This window comes from Perognathus longimembris, chromosome 3 (assembly GCF_023159225.1).
Source record: "Perognathus longimembris pacificus isolate PPM17 chromosome 3, ASM2315922v1, whole genome shotgun sequence".
Classification (NCBI taxonomy): domain Eukaryota; kingdom Metazoa; phylum Chordata; class Mammalia; order Rodentia; family Heteromyidae; genus Perognathus; species Perognathus longimembris.
Window position 1 is genome coordinate 53629085 of NC_063163.1, and position 19401 is coordinate 53648485.

At 38.6% G+C, this 19401-nt stretch overlaps 1 protein-coding gene across 6 annotated transcripts in view; it reads right to left on the reverse strand.

Annotated features, from left to right (window-relative positions):
• Window positions 1–19401, reverse strand: part of Fry (FRY microtubule binding protein) — a 348931-nt gene that overhangs the window by 123287 nt on the left and 206243 nt on the right. For all 6 annotated transcript variants that reach the window (XM_048341548.1, XM_048341549.1, XM_048341547.1 and 3 more), the window contains exons 14-17: window positions 16784–16870; window positions 13693–13864; window positions 10792–10924; window positions 4454–4561 (exon numbers count right to left, since the gene is read on the reverse strand). In XM_048341548.1, coding sequence (XP_048197505.1) covers window positions 4454–4561; window positions 10792–10924; window positions 13693–13864; window positions 16784–16870 — 500 coding nt within the window. The remainder of the gene's footprint in view (window positions 1–4453; window positions 4562–10791; window positions 10925–13692; window positions 13865–16783; window positions 16871–19401) is intronic.

Below are 19401 nucleotides of genomic sequence, written 5' to 3' on the forward strand. Positions count from 1 at the left end.
TCAAAATTACATATAGGTGTTGGTGGCTCATGCCTGTAATCCTAGCTACTCAGCATCCTGAGATCTGAGGATTGTGGTTCAAAGCTAGCCTGGGCAGGAAAGCCAAAGAGTCTTTTATTTCCAATTAATCACATAGAAAGCCAGAAATGGGGCTGTGGTTGCATGTGGTAGAGTGGCTAACCTTGAGCATAAAAGCTCAGGGACAGCTCCCAGGCCCTAGTTCAAGCCTCAGGACCAGCACAAAAGGAAATATATATGTATATTCCCAAGCTTACCTAACACAACTATGTGACATACATCATATGACATGGTATGCATTATTCAAATATGAAGGTACCTAAAAATAACAGCTATGTATGCTATGTGTCATGGAAAGTGGTTTATATGCATTAATTCTTACAACCTTATGAGGTGGTCTTATTAATGTAGTCAAATTTTTTTTAAAAGGAAGCTGGGCACTAATGGCTCAAGCTCCTAGTTACTCAGGAGACTGAGAACTGAGGATTGTGGTTGGGGCAGGAAAGTCTGTGAGATTTTTTTTTTTTAAATCTCCAATTAAACACCAAAAAGCTGGAAACAGAGCTGTAACTAAATAGTAGAGTACCAGCCTTCAGCACATAAAAACTAAGGGACAATGCCAGGCCCTGAGTTTGAGCCCCAGTACCAGCACAAAAACAAAAAAAATGAGAAGGGAAAACATTAAACATCAAACACTTCATGTACATAGTGCACAAGGTTTCAGAAAGTGACAGAGGAGAGTAGCCTTGGACTTTGGGGAAAAGGTAATTAGTGGTTAAGGGAAGTAGCAAGGACACCTCTGGGAGGGGAATAAGAAAGAAAAGATGGTGACTTCAACTAAGACGCAAGTTTCCCTCCTTGTGTATGGAGAATCCTTGGGGATCCCAAAATGCTGAGCAGGCCAGGATTTAGTAAGAGCAGGAGGGCAGTACCACCATGTCAGGAAGGCCTACATCATCCCCCACGGAGCCCACAGGAAAAGATCCTCTCACTTGGCCCTTATGAGCTGGCTGAACAAAATACACCCTCTCCCTCTCCCTCATCCCCCTGCCCCCTCCCATCAGAAACTTAGTAGCTAGGAGATAGAGCTTGCAAGCTTCATTCCATACATCACATCAATGTTCAATATAGCAGCATAAGCCTGAGGTTTGAATGTCTGATATCCAGTTATAATCAGAAACTCTGTGACAGGTCCCTGGGGGGGCAGTTATATGGGACACAGTCTTACAAGTCCTTCTATAGAACTGAGCAGGGGCACCGAGTGAATAAGCATCAAGTCTGCCAATTATGAAGAGAACCAGGTTTTTATGTAAAATTCTATCATGAATGTGATTGTGTCTGAAATCAGAATCAAAGTTCTCCTCTCTCTCTCTCTCTCTCTCTCTCCCCCCCCTCTCTCCCCCCCCCTCTCTCTCTCACTAACTAAATCATCTAGATGATCCCAAGTCAACTGAATCAAAATGTGCCTGATCGTGGGGTGAAGACTTTTTGTCTGGCCCTTGACATTCACGTTTATTGTGGGTGGATGACTTCACTTTTGTTCTCTAACCCTCTTGGGGATCTAAAGAGGTACACATTCCCAGTGTGCAAGTCACATGCTCCACTTCCGGTACCCCAAGGAGAACAGCCTCTGGCTTCTTTTGAAGTTTATGAGAAAGGTCTCTTTACAGCTTCTGATGTAGTTCAGTCATTTTCTTGAACTCTCATGAATATTTATTTATTCTTTTCTCTCATAAAAAAAACAACCTCAAACAGTATCCAGGGCTTTGGGATTTTGTAAGAATGTACATAATAATAAACAGGACATGCTATAAATAGCATTCACATTCCAAGCCTGCCTCTCAGAATTCCCTCCCCACAGTCTGCAGGTCTGCAGGTCTCTGGCGCCACCTGATCAGGCTAGCCAGGTGATTTTTACAGGGGTAAGAGCCTTCCACACAGAGTTATGACAAAATAGCACTAAAGCTTCTCCCAGTATGCTGGATATCATTTAAAAAAACACCCTGGCATTTCAAAGTGACTCCTGTATACAATCACCAGTGAGACCTTCATTGAGTAAATCACCTTCCAATCCCAGTGAACTGCGCATGTCTATTTCCTCACAAATACCTATTTTGTCTAACCTAGGTACAAAGGCATCTCAAAAGCCCTAAGGGATAGACAGTACTATTTTAATTTCTCTAAAATATTACCCCTCCAAAAAACAAACCCAACTAGACTGAGAGGTTATGTATAGATTGCACAGATTAAAAAAAAAAAAAAAGACAAGCAGGGATGTAAATTCTGGCTTTCTAGATGCTGCTTCTTCCCATCCCCTCACAACACCTTCTCCATCTTTTAGGAAGCTGCCTATTGTTCCTCAATGGTCCATAGAGCCTAGGAAAGGGGTCTTTATTACTAATTCCTCAAGGTCACACTCAACCTTTCTTTCATTAAGCCATTCTCATCCAGGGGAACATGTTTATAAGTCTTCCTAACTGCTGGACTGCTTATACACAGAAAACTGACAGGCAGCTCTTTTATGTTTCTGGATCAGTCTGGAACTTGTCACCGTTTTTCTTCATTCTCAGTCTCCACTCTCATTCTGGAAGACTCAGTATTTGTATAGATGACCCTTACAGTATTTCAATCTCTTCATTCCTCAGTGTCTCTTTCCTCCTGAATCACATGTTTATTGTATTTTGGAAACTCATCCTTTGTTCCTATGGGATCTCCTCACCTAGAATTAGAAATCTCTCTTCAATATGGGTTTTTATATATTTTTCCTTTTTCCCTGCTACCTCCCTGCATCTAACATATGTGCTCTGAGTTCACTTTCTGGTCATGTAGGTAAAGGGCCTAAGCTGTAACTGAGAAAAACCTTACATCCTCCTTAAAAAGTGTGTTCAAATCATGCACAGAAGGTTGTTGATGACAGCAGAGAACAGGTTATAGTGATTGATAGTAGATGACAAATGCCAGCTAGACAAGTAAAAGGCTTGGTCAGAGAGTACCTTCACGACCAGCATCAGTTTTGTGCTAGTGGTTTGGGGGGAGGGGGAGGAGTAGAACAGACTGTAAGAGTGATTACTTGAGAGGCACAGGTGATCAACCACATCACCTAATCTTGCCAACCACATGACATGAAGTGACTCAGGGTACCCAGAAATCTCTGCATGTACAGTGATGTGGGGTGGAAGCTGGGGCTATTTATTTGGATACTGATGGGAAAGGCTCTCAGAAGGCTACAGAATAGGGTCACCTAGGTTCTTTTGTGTTGCATGCTAGATTCATTCAGCATTAATATTTATTACCCTTCACCAAGTTTTCATTTATTCCGCTAACCAGATTAACTAGCCCCAAATGACATTTGAAAATTATTATTCCCCACCCCTTCACACTAAAAACCTTATCTACCCAAATGCTTCGGATACTTAGCACGTGCTGAAAAATCTAGCCATATGTTGGTGGTTCATGCCTGTAATCCTAGCTATTCAGGAGAATGAGGTCAGAGCAGCATGGTTCAAAGCCAGCCCACACAAGCAAGTTTGTGAGATTCTTTTCTCCAATTAACCAGCAAAACATTGGAAGTGGAGATGTAGCTGAAGTGGTAGAGGGCTAACTTTGAGTACAAAAGTTTAGGGACAGTGACCATACCCTCAAGTCCCAGGATAGGCATGTGTTTATCCCCCACCCCATCCCTACCTCTCTCTAAACTCCTTTTTCATTCTTTATTGACCCCAGTGTTCTTTTTCATTCCTTCTATTTCATATGTCTAATAATTTTTGCCCCCTACATTATCCTTAGGTAACGTATATTGAGTTTTAAGTTAAAGGAATATGTAGCTGTCAACTAGAACTTTGGATCAATAGCAGCTAGCTTGCTGAACTATGATGAAATAATTTCATTCCACACAAATACATTTTAGCATCCAGTTGGACCATGTATTCCTACAGAGAATGGTCAGGATGATTAAATGAGTTTTGGCAGCTGTCTGAAGCACTAAAACGAATTTAGAATCCCCATGACCAGCTTCTTTTGGCTCCCTGGGGACAGCCTGTGACTTCAGACTTCGAGTCAAGTCCTAGGCAGACCTCGACAGATCAGGTCAATTGGTAGACTTTCTAAATTCTACCTTCCTGTCAAAGGATATTTCAAACTCCACCTTATGCCAGAGGTATTTACTGACTTCCTAGGTCCAAAGTAATAGCTTCCCACTGAACTTCAGCACAATAATAATAACAACAACAACATAATAAACATCACATTATGCTGTTCCTTCCTGTCCATACATAGAACTATAAACTATAGTAATAATCTCTCATTCAGTACATATCTATCAATCATAAATGATCATTCTATTTTATGTTTCTTTGTTTTGTTTTGTTTTTAGGAATCACCATAAAAGACTAAAATCAGTTTTGAGCAAGTGAAAAGAAACATCATTCTCACCTACCTGGCCAGCAAGTCAATAAGTTCAAGTTTTGACATCCCATCTGGAAGCAGCCGAGGAATAGCAGCAACACAGGTCCTGAAGAGATCTATTTTGGGCTTTCTCTCGCCCCTAGGGATGAAAGAGAATACTTCATATGGTTGTGGATACATTTTATTTACCTCAGGTTCCCCACCTAGCTGGTTTCTATGGGGCCTGGTCCCCATACATTTAAGTCACAGGAATCACAGAAATGCCTATACATACTTACACGAAGACATATGTTAAGTAATTCCTGTGTTTACTATTTGAAATTGGGATTTGAAAATATCTAAGAAATGTTGCCTTGCTGACCTATCCATTTCCTCTATAGCCCCCGGTCCTGTTTAAGTAAATTAAGTGCTTCCAAGACAAGTAATGACAAGTAAAATCCTGGAATGCAGGTAGAGTTGTGTACCCACTTCTAATTTAAAATGACACCAATCTCTATGGAGAATCCTGCTGTTTGTTTAGTTACCCTCCAGAGAACATTGATGTTTAAGGTTTAATGCCTCTATAGCATGTAAAGGGACAATGTAGAATCAGTGTTTCATATCCATGGGCTATAGGTTAAAAACAATCAGGAAAAAGTATGCCCCTATAGAACCTATACAGTCTCTCCTTTCTGTTTGTGTACTAAAGCTTAAACTCAGGGACTTGCACTCTTACTCAGCTTTTTCACTCAAGGTTGGAGTTCTACCACTTGTGCCACACCTCTACATCTAGCTTTTTGCTAGTGATTTGGGGACAAGAGTCTCTCAGAATTGTCTGCTGGATTTGTCAGATCTCAGCCTCCTGAGAGTGAGCCACTAGCACCTGGCTTGAATTTCATTCTTGTAATTATTTCCTGAACAAAATCTTTAGATGATTGGAAGCATATGGCATGCACATCATTTTTATTCAAACCACATTATATGTCATTTTATGATAAAGATTCAAGCATTCTGAGATTTTGGTCTCTGTGGAAAGAACCATCCTCCAAAGATATTGGGGGACAGCTATGTTTTGCAGTAAGTTATTTCATTTTTTACTTTCTTTACTAGATAACTTTTTTGTTTTGGCCATTTATGGTATCAATATTTTATGGAGGTTAAATTATCCATTACATTTTTCACATAATCTAAGGGACACATAAAGCAATGTATCTAAATTCTAACTACTTGGTATTCTGAGAATAAGTATAAAATTGGTACCAAATTAATGCAATTGTAGGACACAGACACAATAATAAAAATATGAAATGGTACAAACAAATCACTTCTGGGAACAATAACTCTGGTCAGAATAAAAAGGCAACAAAAAGAATCTACCCTCTCCATATCTAATGATCATAATTTTCCACTTTTTTAATTATTGTTTAGAAGTAATACAAAATTGGTCAAATGAAAAAGGAGACACATATGTTGACTGCTAAAATACTCTACGTGTGTGTGTGTGTGTGTGTGTGTGTGTGTGTGTGTGTGTGTACTGAGGCTTGAACTCAGGGCCTCATATTCTCACTTGGCGGTTTTTTTGTTTATTTGTTTGTTTTTTTTTATCAAGACTACAGCTCTACCATTTGAGCAACATCTCCATTTCTGGCTTTTTACTGGTTAGTTGCACATAAGAACCTCTCTTGTCCAAGCTGGCTTTGAACCATGAACCTTGGATCTCAGCTTCATGAGTAGCAAGGATTTCAGGCATGAACCCCTAGCACTTGGCTAAAATACTCTGCCTTTGTGAAAAGCTCTAAGGTTATTTTCTCTCCTTTTCCATAAATGTTTGGCACAGTTGTGGGAGAATTCCAGACTGGAAGGAGTTGTCCAGTGGCTCCCAGTCAAGTGTAGGACAGAGATGTCTTTACGTGACAGATCAAAAGCCTAGAGAGGGCTCCTCACTGTTCATTGTAACAGGGAGTTTAAGCAATTCTCCTGGCTTACTCATCAGATGTTCCACACAGATGGGATTTTTATTTTAATCTGTTGGAAAACAGATGACTCTGCCTAGCTTAAAGTGTAAGACAAACTCTGCCAGACTTCTAACCTGATAAAGCAAGCCTAGATAAGGGATTCTTAGTGTGTGACTTCCTTTAACTATTGCAGTCTTTGCTCTCTAAGCTTCTGGGGGAAGCATATGAATCCCTCAAAATAACATAATTGAGAATATTTATTAACAGAAATTATATTCATTTTCGTGTGTGTGTGTGTGTGTGTGTGTGTGTGTGTGTGGTTTTACTAGCCACAAAATAAATAAGGAAATGGAGACTGAGTAACACAGAATGTTCAGTGTTCAAGTTCACACCATAACACCATAACCAGGGCCTGGGAAAATCCTGGACCAGCTTGAAATACCAACGTAGATGACTGTGTGGCCTCCACCCTCTTCTAAATGCTTTTACGATTCCCTAGCACTTTCTGCCTTTTGTGCTTCTATTACAGAAATGAAGCAATGAATTATTTTCCACTCAGGGATCTTAGCGTCTAGCAAGAAAAATATTTCAAGCCTTATTAGGACAGTCTCAAGCTGGTTGGATGGGAAAAACAATCTTAGAAAAAATTGAAGCATTGGTTGAAACATTAAGAAAATATTTACTTTATATATTTATACTTAAACCTGTGGTTTTTTCTTATTCTAAATTTATCACTTTAGTCCCGAACCTATCTTACAATGTCTATTGATTTGATGTACAGCTTTCCTTCAAAGCTCTTTAAATTCTTCACTATTTTTAGAGGGAATGGTTATATGGTAGAATTTTTTTAAAATTTAATTTATTTATTAATTGAACACAATTTTTTTTGACAAGGTGTTGTGCAAAAAGGGTACAGTTACATAGTAGGGCAGTGTGTACATTTCTTGTGATATCTTATGCCCTGTTTTTCTTTCCCTTCTCTAGGTCAGGTAGACATATATACAATATACAATGTATCAAGAACATATACAGTAGCCACATGGCCAAGCCCCAGAAAATTCGCCTCGGGCTTTAAATGTAATGTCGATATTAGACAATATGTCGACAGTAGTCTTATATGAATGTACATACATAGCTTTTGAGTTATTGTATTTCACTGAGAGGTCAATTTTTGACCTTTATATATTGAGTAGTTGTTTGGTTTTAGTTACATACTGTTGGGTCGCTGCCCCAATCCTGTGGGAAATACCATTTGACAAGCAGTTTTTGGCTTCACAGACCTGGTCTCTACTGTCTCTCCGTCTCCCTTTCTTAACAGTCATATATCAGGGAGATCATGCCCCTTTGTTTTCTGTGTTCTAGGCTTGTCTCTCTCAACATTATTTGTTCGAGTTCTGACCATTTCCCTGCGAATAACAATATTTCACCATTCCTAATCGCTATGTAGTATTCCATTGTGTATAGGTAATATGGTAGAATTTTAAAAAGCATCTTTTGTAAAAATCATCATGTTTCATCTCATATGAGAAGGTAAATATAAATTATTTGAATATATGTGTATATATATAAATCTATGTAGGGTCATATGCATATATGCACACACATATTGACTAAAGTATGGTATAACATAGGGGAAGATTGCAATGGTATAACTCCTAATGAATACCAGGAAGCTGAAGCACAGGTGAAAGGGAGGGAGAGAAGACAAAAGGAGAGAGGAAGGGTGATCAAATGGAACCAGATACCTGAGGTTATGGGTGGGTTGGGAGAAATGGGGGAGCATGATGAAGGGATAACATCAATCATGATGCACTGTTCTCGCAAATTGACATGTTCAGTCAATCTCCTCCCCTCTGCCTTGTGAACTCAGGACCCAGTACTGTCCCTTAGCTTTTTCATGGTTAGTGCTCTACCACTCAAGCCACAGCTCCACTCTCAACTTCTAGCATTTTGCTGGCTCATTGGAGATATGAGTCTCATAGACTTTCTAGCCCAGGAACCTCAAACCTCAGATCTCAGCTTCCTGAGTAGTATGGATTACAGATATGAGTCACCAGTACCCAGCTTGAACCCTCTTTGTACAACTACTTACAGATTTTTTTTTCAAGTTTTTAAAAAGCATCTCTTGTATCTTCTGCATTATAGAGAGAAATTGCTCTTATTATTATATTCAAGCAGGATGTAGTAATGAGGTTACAGTTTTACTGATAATCTGGCAATTTGTAAAAACTGTGATATTTACAATGGAATTAATTTGGGACAGTCTCAATTGTGCTATTAATTTGGGTAAAAAGTATAATGTAACATTTATCTTCATATCATTAAAACCAAGTGATTGACAAGCTGTAAGATAATATGCATTATAGAATCTAATCTTTATTCCCGTTGCCTACCTTCCTGCGTGCCCCCCCCCCCCCACTCAAAAATACAGATGGCTCCTGGTTTAGGATTTCTGACTTTCCCAATGCTGGGAAAGTGGTTTACCCAATAGCCAACACTTGGAATTTTGAATTCAGATCTGTTCTAGGGCTAAGTCTCTTGCGATGCTATCTAGGGGACAGCTCCTAGTCTATTCTGTGGTCACTGGAAACAACTACTTCCTGTGGTGCTGAGCTAGCATGTTAAGTCAGGTATGTTCAGGGCTAGAGGTATGGCTCAAGTGGCAGAGAACCTGCCTATCAAGCATGAGGCCCTGAGTTCAAACCCTAGTGCTGCCAAAAAAAAAAAAAAAGAAGCCAAAGTTAGGTATAATACATATATTTTTAACACAAGATATTTTCATTTTATTATAGGTTTACTGGGATGGGGCCCTGTCATAATTCAAGGATGAGGAAGATGAGCTATATGTACATGAAGAGGTCAGACAAAAAATCACAGAAACAAAGGAACAGTCCCTGATTTCAAGTAGGGCACTGAGAGAAGCTTTCATTTTAACTTTTTACTTATTTACCTATTTGTTCATTGGTTGATTGGTTGAAAGATTTATTTACATAGTGGCAGCTCTGGGGCATCAACTCCAAGCCTTTAGTACCCCAAACAACCCTTTTCACTCAAGGCTGGTGTACTACCACTTGAACCACCCCTCCACTTCTGGCTTTTTGCCCATTAATTCGAGCTGAGAGTCTCTCAGACTTGTCTTCTCAGGCTGCCTTCAAACTGCAGTTCTTACATCTCAGCACCTGAGTGGCTAGGATTATAGGCATGAGTTACTGATACTGGACTCACTTTTTGTTTAGATACTAATCAATATATATTTAAAACAATTCTTCATTTTAGACTTCTTTAGCCACAAGCATGTTACCACTGTATTAAAAATATACATTTACAATGGGGTAACAACTTCAGATTAATGTTGGTATTTGAGGCTGGATATACTGAATGACAAAGGAAATCTTCCTAATTATATTTTTGGAAATTTGTGCCAAACATGCTAAATAAAATTCACAAAATTGAAACTTTCTTAAGATATAGAATTATAACTTAATCTTAATTTCTGTCAAAATTGTTCAAAAATAGTAAAAAGAAGTAAAACTCTAATTGAAAATTTTGTTCTTTGGATTTTGGATGAGAACATTTGAGTTCAACTTTTTTTCTTTTTGCCAGTCCTGGGGCTTGAACTCAGGGCCTAAGCACTGTTCCTGGCTTTTTTTGCTCAAGGCTAGCACTCTGCCACTTGAGCCACAGCGCCACTTCTGGCCTTTTTGTATATATGTGGTGCTGAGGAATTGAAACCAGGGCTTCATGTATATGAGGCAAGCACTCTTTCCACTAGGCCATATTCCCAGCCCCTGAGTTCAACTTTTAAAATGACACAGTTTTATAAGTGGCATGGTTGCATAGAAACTACTAGGGTCTTTCTGCATAGTCCAGTGAAGTTGAGATTTATAAAGATGGCATTTCTGTAAGGTGGGGGTGTCACTTATTACGTGGGTTGTGATATAACTTGGGGATAAAAATGTCACTTCTCAACAGTGTGGATCAGTGAAGGAGTCCTGGGTCCCATTTACTATCTTACGGACAAATGATGCTCAAGAGATCTAACCAAAATATAATCCAAGTTTTTTTTTTTTGTTCTTTTTACTATCCTTAAACACCTTAGAGTTGGACAGTTGGTTTACACCAAATGGTTTTATAAGTATTGCTTTTGGAATGGTTTGCCTTTTTATCCTTTGTCTCTCGATTCTGGTATTCCCTTTGGGAAAAATGAGGGAGAATGTTGGATAAGAAATGTACTCACTGCCTTACATATGAAACTGTAACCCCTCTGTACTTCACTTTGACAATAAAGAAAAAAAGAAAAAAAAAACCACCTTAGGATTCTGATTCTAAAAAGATGAGACTAAACCAGAATACATGGAAAGAACACATGAGAAGACTAGGTACTCCCATCTGTGGTTCATCCATACACTCAGTCAATAGACTCGACTGTACTCACGTGATCATATCTTCAGGTTCTTTGTTTAGCATCTGGACATTAGTAAGCATCATACATCGCCCCACTTCTTTATCGAGGTGCCTTAAAATGTTGTCCACAGCTTTCCGTACTTGAGAGTAATATAAGGACATGCCTGAAAAAAATGTATGTTTCAGTTACATGCTTGATGGAATCTATTGAAGAATGAGGCCCTGGCTCATTTCTAATAGTTTCTTTTTTATTTAAGAGCTCCATGAGTTAAATGATTTCATTGAGAGGAAGAGGCCATGAGCAGGAGTCAATCTCTGCTAATGTGGCTTTTGGCAAAATGCCCTGCACTTAGCAGGTGTTCACCAAACAATTTCACAAATCAATTAGAAATCTAATACTTCCTGCTGGGTACCTGTGTGACTCATGCTGGAATCCTAGCTACTCAGGAGGCTGAAATCTGAGGATTCCAGTTCAAAGCCAGCCCAGGAAGAAAAGTCTGTGAGACTCTGATCTGCAATTAACCAGCAAAAAGCCAGAAGGAGAGCTGTGGCTAAAGTAGTTAAGTGCAAACCTTGAGAGAAAAAGCTAAAGACAGTGCCTAGGCCCTGAGTTCAAGCATGCACACCCGCATGCACTTGCACGCGCGCACACACACACACGCACGCACACACACAAAACAGAGAAAAGAAAAAGGAATGCCAATACTTTAATGGAACTATTTTCCATAATAGTTAAACAGGAAATGCAAGTTTTAGTTTTGAAAAATTTCTGGCTAGAAGAAAATACACTCCTACTAGAGATTATGTGGACAAAGGATAATTCTCATTTAGAGTAAAAGTTTAATAACTTCAGATTATTCTCTGAAATATATATGTAGTTCTCGTTCTTCCTGTAAAACAAAATAACCCCTAGATTCATTGTACTTATAAACTTATTTGTTTAATGGTAACTCCTTTCTACAGTTTCTTACAGACAATAAAAATATTTTTTGCCATAAATTTAAAAATAAGAAAGGATATTTTCAGTTATACTGCTTTTACTACTTTCATTAAATATACTTTCAATGCTAGGCACTGGGGACTCATGCCTGTAATCATACTCAGGAGCTGAGATCTGAGGATCATGCTTCAAAGCCAGACTTGGACAGGAAAGTCCATGAGACTCTTATCTCCAATTAACCACCAGAAAACCCAGAAGTGGTGCTGTGGTTCAAGTGGCAAGTGGCTTAGAGCTAAAGACCTCAGGGACAGTGCCCAGTCCCAGAGTTCAAGCCCCATGACTGGTTAAAAAAAAAAATATATATATATATATATATACACACACACACACACACACACACACACATATACTGTCAATATCCTACAGTAGGAAACAAAAAAATAGGCACAAATAGACACATATAAATAAAAACTTGTACTTAATGAAATAATTATTAATAATCATTCTTCATATAAATTGTTCAAACTCATTTAAGCATTGTATAAATGACTAATATTTTAGAGCAAAAAGTTTCTGGATATTTTTCCCTCATATCTCTGAAAGTCTGTAACAATTCTTTTTTTTTTTTTTTTTTTTGTACTAGGGTTTGAACTTAAGACTCCATACTAGCTAGGTAGGTACTTTATCACTTGAGGCACATCTCAGCTCATTTTGCTTTAGCTTTTTTTTTCTGGTCCTCAGGTTTTTTTTTTTTTTTTTTGGCAAATAATCCCTTTATTATGCTTTCTTAAGAAAATCCTAATTTGATAACCTTTTTTTTTCTTTTTAGTTTCTACTTTTTTTGCCTTATTGTCAAAATGAAATACAGAGGGGTTACAGTTTCATATGTAAGGCAGTGAGTACATTTCTTGTTCAACTTGTGACCTCCTCCCTCATTCCCCACCCCCCCACCCCATGAGTTTTACAGTTGGTTTACACCAAGCCTGGGTGCTGTTGTTGAGCCTCTTTGTGCCCAAGGCTAGCGCTCTACTGCTTGAACCACAGCACCATTTCTGGGGATTTCTGGGTAGTTTATTGGGAGATAAGAATCTCATGGACATTTTTTGCCCAGGCTGGCTTTGAACTGCGATCCTGAGATCTCTCCTCAGTAGCTAGGGTTACAAGCTGGAGCCACTGGTACCTGGCCTAGTATTTTTTTCAATAGAGTTTTGTTATATTTTTGAATAGGGGTAGCCTAGACATAAATCTTTTATTTAGCTTTCCAAGTAGCTAGAATGGTAGGCACTGTCACCATAAGCTTTTATTGGTCAAGATGGGGTCTCACAATTTTTTGTATAAGCTGGCTTTGGATTGTAACTTTTCTGATCTCTATTCTTTAGTAGATATGATGACAAATATAAACCATTGTGGCTGTTGAGCTTACATAATTATCTTAACAATTTGTAATAGGTTCCTAAATTTGTGTACAGAAATAAGTATGAAAAGAATCACTTCTGCAGATTTAAAGGAAAATGTAAATATTAGAACCACAACATAACCTCATGTGGATATGTTATGTTTAATATACAACCTTTTTTTCCCATGAGGTTTGTCATATGTCAAATACAAATTAGGAAAATATTAATGAAAATAAAGATAAATGAAAAATAAATATAAAAATAGATGAATTATAAACAAGATGATTTACCAAAGCACACAGATGTCTAGGAAATGTACTTTAAAATGTAGCTAATCAATAATAGAGGTTTACAAATATCCAGATAAAAGTCTTAACATTTAAATGGCAAAATATTTACCAGGAAGCCCTAAAAAGTTTAAAAGGGCAGGAGAACAAAACACATCATGAACCAATCAACACAATTAACCTTGGAATGTCTCATCAGATACTTGTATGAAGATTTCTTTTTTTTAAAGTTCACTTCATTAAGATTAAGTATCTAAAGCTGGTTTTGAATGCCTTATGCCTAGCTCTAACACATCTTTAAAACCCACCTATCATTTTGGCTTCCTCTTCAGTAAGAGTTTTACTCAAGTATGTTTTCTTTACTCTCAGTGTATTTCCAGAAGGGAGTACAGCCCCAGTAACCGGCATGGGAGGTTCTCCATCCTTCTGTTGCAAGCTATCGGCTATTACCAAGAATGCTCGTAAACCGATGTTCATTCTCTGAAAGAAACAACATGTCCGTGAGCAAAGGGAAGACCCAATGACAGCAGGGTGAACTGTGTCACCAATCTTTTCAGGAAGTGAAACTTGGTTTGTCATCTAGTATGGGAGAATACTAAAAATTTTAAAGGGACAAGAGCGGAAGCCAAAGCTATGAAAATAAAATTTCCTGTTGCTTTGTTGGCGTATCAATAGAACACAATGGGAAAATCTTTCATTAAACATGGAATATGTGTTTGAGATGGTCCCAGAACACATTCTGTTCAGGGAGGGGGGAGAGGAGGAGGCTCAGAAGGACAGATTGCATCTGGGAGCAGATGCAATCAGGTAAACCTGAGGGGACACAATAGGTTCTTTATATCTTCTAGAAGGAGAGAAACACTATTTGTTAATTAACAAAGACCTAGGGAAATCATTCAGAGTTCCAAACTTGAACCACAAAATAAGCCACCTATACTGATTTGCAGATCTCGACTTTTGATTCACAAAAGCCAGTGCATTTGAGACTAAATGTGAAGAATTCTATGCTGCCAGGGACTCGTGGCTCACAGCTGTAATTGTAGGTACTCAGTAGGCTGAGATCTCAGAATCTCTGTTGAAAGCCAGCCCAGGCAGAGAAGTCTGTAAGACTCTTCTTATCTCCAAATAACTACTGCTACCATCAACAAAGTGGAAAGTACAAGTGTATTAGCTTTCAGCAAAAAAGCTCAGGGACAATGCCCAGGCCTTGTGTTCAAGCCCCAGGACCTGTGCACACACACACAAAATTGATGCTACAGAACTTATTACTGATAAAAAAAAAAGTGGGCACATGAGAAGAAATGCTCTTAAGCAAAGGTAAAGCGTGATATTTGCTACAAACAGACATTTGCTTTCTAAAGTGGCTTCTCTCTACAAGAGTACTTGTGGCTTTTATTGTATTTCCCTAGTGACTAATAATGCTGGATAGCTTTTCATGGGCTTGCTGGCCTTTTGTCTCCCTTCTTGATGAATAAGATTGTTTTTGTCCATTTGATTAATTAACTTTTGTGTGTGTGTGCTGATACTAGGGCTTAAAGTCAAGGTCTCAGAGCCATAGCTGTATTTCTGGTTTTTTGGTGGTTAATTAGAGGTAATGTTAATTGTCTGCAAGGACTGGCTTTCAACTGAGATCTTCAGATATCAGCCTCCTGAGTAGTTAGGATTATAAGTGTGAGCCAGTAGTGTTGGGCTTCTATTTTTAATTGGGTCACTTGTTTTCTTATTATTGACTTGTACGAGTTTTGTTTCTTAAATATTTGTATTCTGGAGAGAAGTACTGGTTCAGGTAAGGGTTTGGAAATGAAACACTTTATTAGTAGTGTTAAAGTACAAACTTAAAATATTTTCAATCCATCCAATTTTTCGTTTATTAATTTTAACCTCTTGGAATTAAATCTTTGACTACTTGATGTCAACTAAGATGTTCTATTCTCAGAGATTCATAGTCCAGGGTTTTACTTTTTAAGTTTAGAATCTATTTTGAGTTCATTTTGTGTACAGGTCCAATTATGGATTAGAGTTCCTTACTTTGCAGATGGATATCGAATCACTCAGTGGCATTTATTAGAAAGACTGCTTTGTTCTTTGAGACTAGTTCTAGATAAAAACAAGATCCTATCTGAAAAATAACTAAAGCAAAAAAGGGCTGAAGGTATGGCTTAAATGGTATAATGTTTATCTAGCAAACATATTTCTGACAGTTTAAAAGTTTAAAATTGAATTTGCTGTTGATTTGCATAGCCCTGAATATTCTACATAAAGAGAACTGCCTTAGACAATTTTTGTAGAGTACTACTATAGTACCACCTTAGACTCCTTCCCACAACCTACCTGGCTCTAGAGTTTGGATGTTGGCATAGAAATATGTTCATAGATTATTAATTAAGTTGCACTATGTTTTTGTATTTTTACTATTATATGCATTTGTTCTCTGCTTCATCATCTTCTAATATTAAATTTTATTCACTTGCATCAACCTAGTTAAAAGATAATTCACTTCTTTTCCTAAACTTTTCTAAAGTAAAACAACTTGATTTATAGTAACAGATTATTATTTCCTTCCTCTTTCTTTCTTTTCTTTCTTCTTTCTTTCTTTCTTTCTTTCTTTCTTTCTTTCTTTCTTTCTTTCTTTCTTTCTCTCTCTCTTTCTTTCTTTCTTTCTCCCGTTCTTTCTCCCGTTCTTTCTCTCTTCCTTCCTTCCTTTCTTTTCCTTTTTTTCTTCCTTTCCTTTCCTTTCCTTTCCTTTCCTTTCCTTTCCTTTCCTTTCCTTTCCTTTCCTTTCCTTTCCTTTCCTTTCCTTTCCTTTCCTTTCCTTTCCTTTCCTTTCCTTTCCTTTCCTTTCCTTTCCTTTCCTTTCCTTTCCTTTCCTTTCCTTTCCTTTCCTTTCCTTTCCTTTCTTTCCTTTCCTTTCTCCCTTTTTGTGCTATACTGAGGTTTGAACTGAGGGCCTGGACATTGTCTCTCAGTATTTTTGGCTCAAGAATGGCACTCTGTTACTTGAGCCACAGCTTCACTTCCAGCTTTTTTCTGGTTTACTGGAAATAACAATCTCACAAACTTTCCTACCTGGGCTGGGTTGGAATTGGATCTCCAGATCTCAGTCTCCTGAGTAGCTAGATTACAGATATGAGCCGTGGCACCTGGGCACAGATTATCTTTTTGGATAAGAACTATTCCATTTTACAAGAAGAGACTATGCATATCAATCACTCATCATCCTAAATCTATTCATCCAATATTGTATTTGAGAAGCTCCATCCTCTTCATTTGGTCAGAAACAGAAGCAAATAAAAGACCTGACCGAGGTTGCTTCTCACCCCATTCTCTCAATATACAAGGAAAAGGTAAGGTCCGTAAATAACGTGCCCTGTTACCAGTACATAAAAGGATCTTTCATACCTCTGGGTTGAGACTGAAGGCTTTGGCTGGTTTTCCCACACAAAGAAAATCAAAAATGATTTCTTTCATTGCAAAATCTAAACGTTCCTGGAGGGAAAAACAAGAAAACAAAATGACAATGCTAAATGCAAATTCATGTACCAAACAGATGGCTGCTGAAGACAGAGGGGTATTGCTTGGTTTTATGGGTCACCTGGAAGCCTCTTGGGAGGACCACACTCATCTGGGCTGCTGGCTGGCCAGGTTGGCCTCAGTCTGCTATGTGGGGAGAGACATGGGCAGAAGGATAGCTGAGTGAACATCTGGAAACAGCACAAATCACTGTATTTGCACAGCAGATGCTAGTGACTTGTTCAAACAACTTGAAAGTGTACTTTTCATAATCACTGTCCTCTATTCCCTGTCATTCTAATCATCTGGTCCATTTAATAATACACATTTGATAGGTCAGAAGAAGAATCCAAAAGTAAGTTATATTAAGATATTTAACTGACCATTTTTCTGTGTGTGGTGCCAGTACTAGGGCTTGAACGTAGGGCCTGGGTGCTCTTAGCTTTTTCAGTCAAGACTGGTGCTCTACCACTTGAGCAACAACTCCACTTCTGGCTTCTTGCTGTTTCATTGGAGATAAGAATCTATTGGACTTTCCTGCCCAATATGGCTTTGAGCCTTGATTCTTAAGATGCCAGCTTCATGAGTAGAATTACAGTTGTGAGCCACTGGCCACTGGCAAGAGGCTTAACTGAGAACACTTAAGCCTGGCGATGGTAACCCAGGAGAGAAGCTGTCCAAGTATGACATGTTCACTTTATATAAAATCTTCCCGAATAATCAAGGCATTCCCTCTACACCTCTTAAACAATACATAGAAAAGTTCAGTTTTCCTTCTGCACAGCAAGCAATATACTTTCTCAGTGCAAACATATTACAGACATATTTCATTGTACCCAACACAAGTGAGAAATACAAATTAAATCATCTCTGAAGCAAAAGATAAGCCTCACTTCTTTATGTCAGTTGTCCTTCTATACCATTGTGTGTGTGTGTGTGTGTGTGTGTGTATGTGTGTGTGTGAGAGAGAGAGACAGAGACAGAGACAGAGACAGAGACACAGAGAGAAGTAGGGGCTTGCACTGGGCCTCAAGCTCTTGCTTGGCTTGCTTGTTTATCTGATGTGCTAGCATGTGCTAGCCATGCCTCTAGTTGGGCATTTTTCTTGCCAACTAGAAATGTAATCTCAAGGACTTTTCTTCCTGAGCTGGCCTTGAATGGTGATCCTCCTGTTCTCAGCTTCCTAATTTACTAGGATTACAAACTGATGAGAGACCTTGGTGCTTGGCCCTAGCAGCCTTTTAAAGCCTCCTCTTTCCATTTATTCATATCATAATTGAAGGCATAATGGACAGGCATTTCTACCCTCATTCTACATAGGAAGAAACAACTGATCACAAAATAGAAAGATGGGCTGGGAATGTGGCTTACTGGTAGAGTGCTTGCCTAGCATGCACAAAGCCTTGGGTTCAATTCCTCAGCACCACATCAACAGAAAAAGCCAGAAGTGGTGCTGTGGCCCAAGAGGTAGAGTGCTAGCCTTGAGCAAAAAGAAGACAGAGACAGTGCTCAGGCCCTCAGTCCCAAGTCCCGGGACTGGCAAAACAAACCAACCCCCAAACCCTAATACCAAAAAGATATTCTCTGCTCATGGCAGAGACTGGACTGGAATACAAATCTTTTCCTACCTGTGTGCTGGTGGCTCATGCTCATAATCCTGCTACTCTGGAAGCTGAGATCTAAGCATTGTGGTTTGGAGCCAGCCTGGGTAGAAAAGACCTTTAGGCTCTTATTTCCAATTAGCCAGCAAAATATCACAAGTGGAGCTGTGGCTCCAATAGGAGAGTGCTAGTTTGAGCAAACAGCCAAGTGAGAGCAACCAAGCCCTGTGTTCAAGCCCCAGTACTGGCATGTACACAAACAAACAACCAAATGTCTTGTTGAAGTAACAGCATTTAATTAGGAAGTTTTTTTAAAAAGTCAAAGTTGGAAGATATGTGGAGTCTGTGTTGAGCTTAGCTTGGCTGAGGCCTGGGGAATTGTCAGCTCCAAAAAAAAAAAAAGAAGAAGAAAATAAAAAGAAAACAAGAGTCTTATATTTAAATAACAAATTGTATATAGAAACTATTTTAACTGTTACTGGACCGAGTTTTTTGATACATTAATACATGAAAAAGTTATATAAAAGTAGCATAGTTTGGGGTTAAAAACACACACAACCAAATTTAACTTGATAATTGGGAAACTGTATAAAATTTTTCATTTTTTTCCCACAGGACAATTAGAACACTATTATTTTCCCCTCAAGTTTCACTAAATTATCTTCTTTAAAAATGTTTCTGCTGGGTGCTGGTGGCTCACACCTATCATCCTAGCCAATCAGGAGGCTGAGATCTAAGGACTGAGATTTGAAGCCAGCCTATGCAGGAAAGTCCTTGAGACTCTTATCACCAACTAACCAGCAAAAAGTGAGTAGAGCTATGGCTCAAGTGGTAGAGCACCAGCCTTGAGTTGAAAAGGCAAGGGAGAATGAAGCCCTGAGTTAAAGTCCTAGCACCAGCATAAAG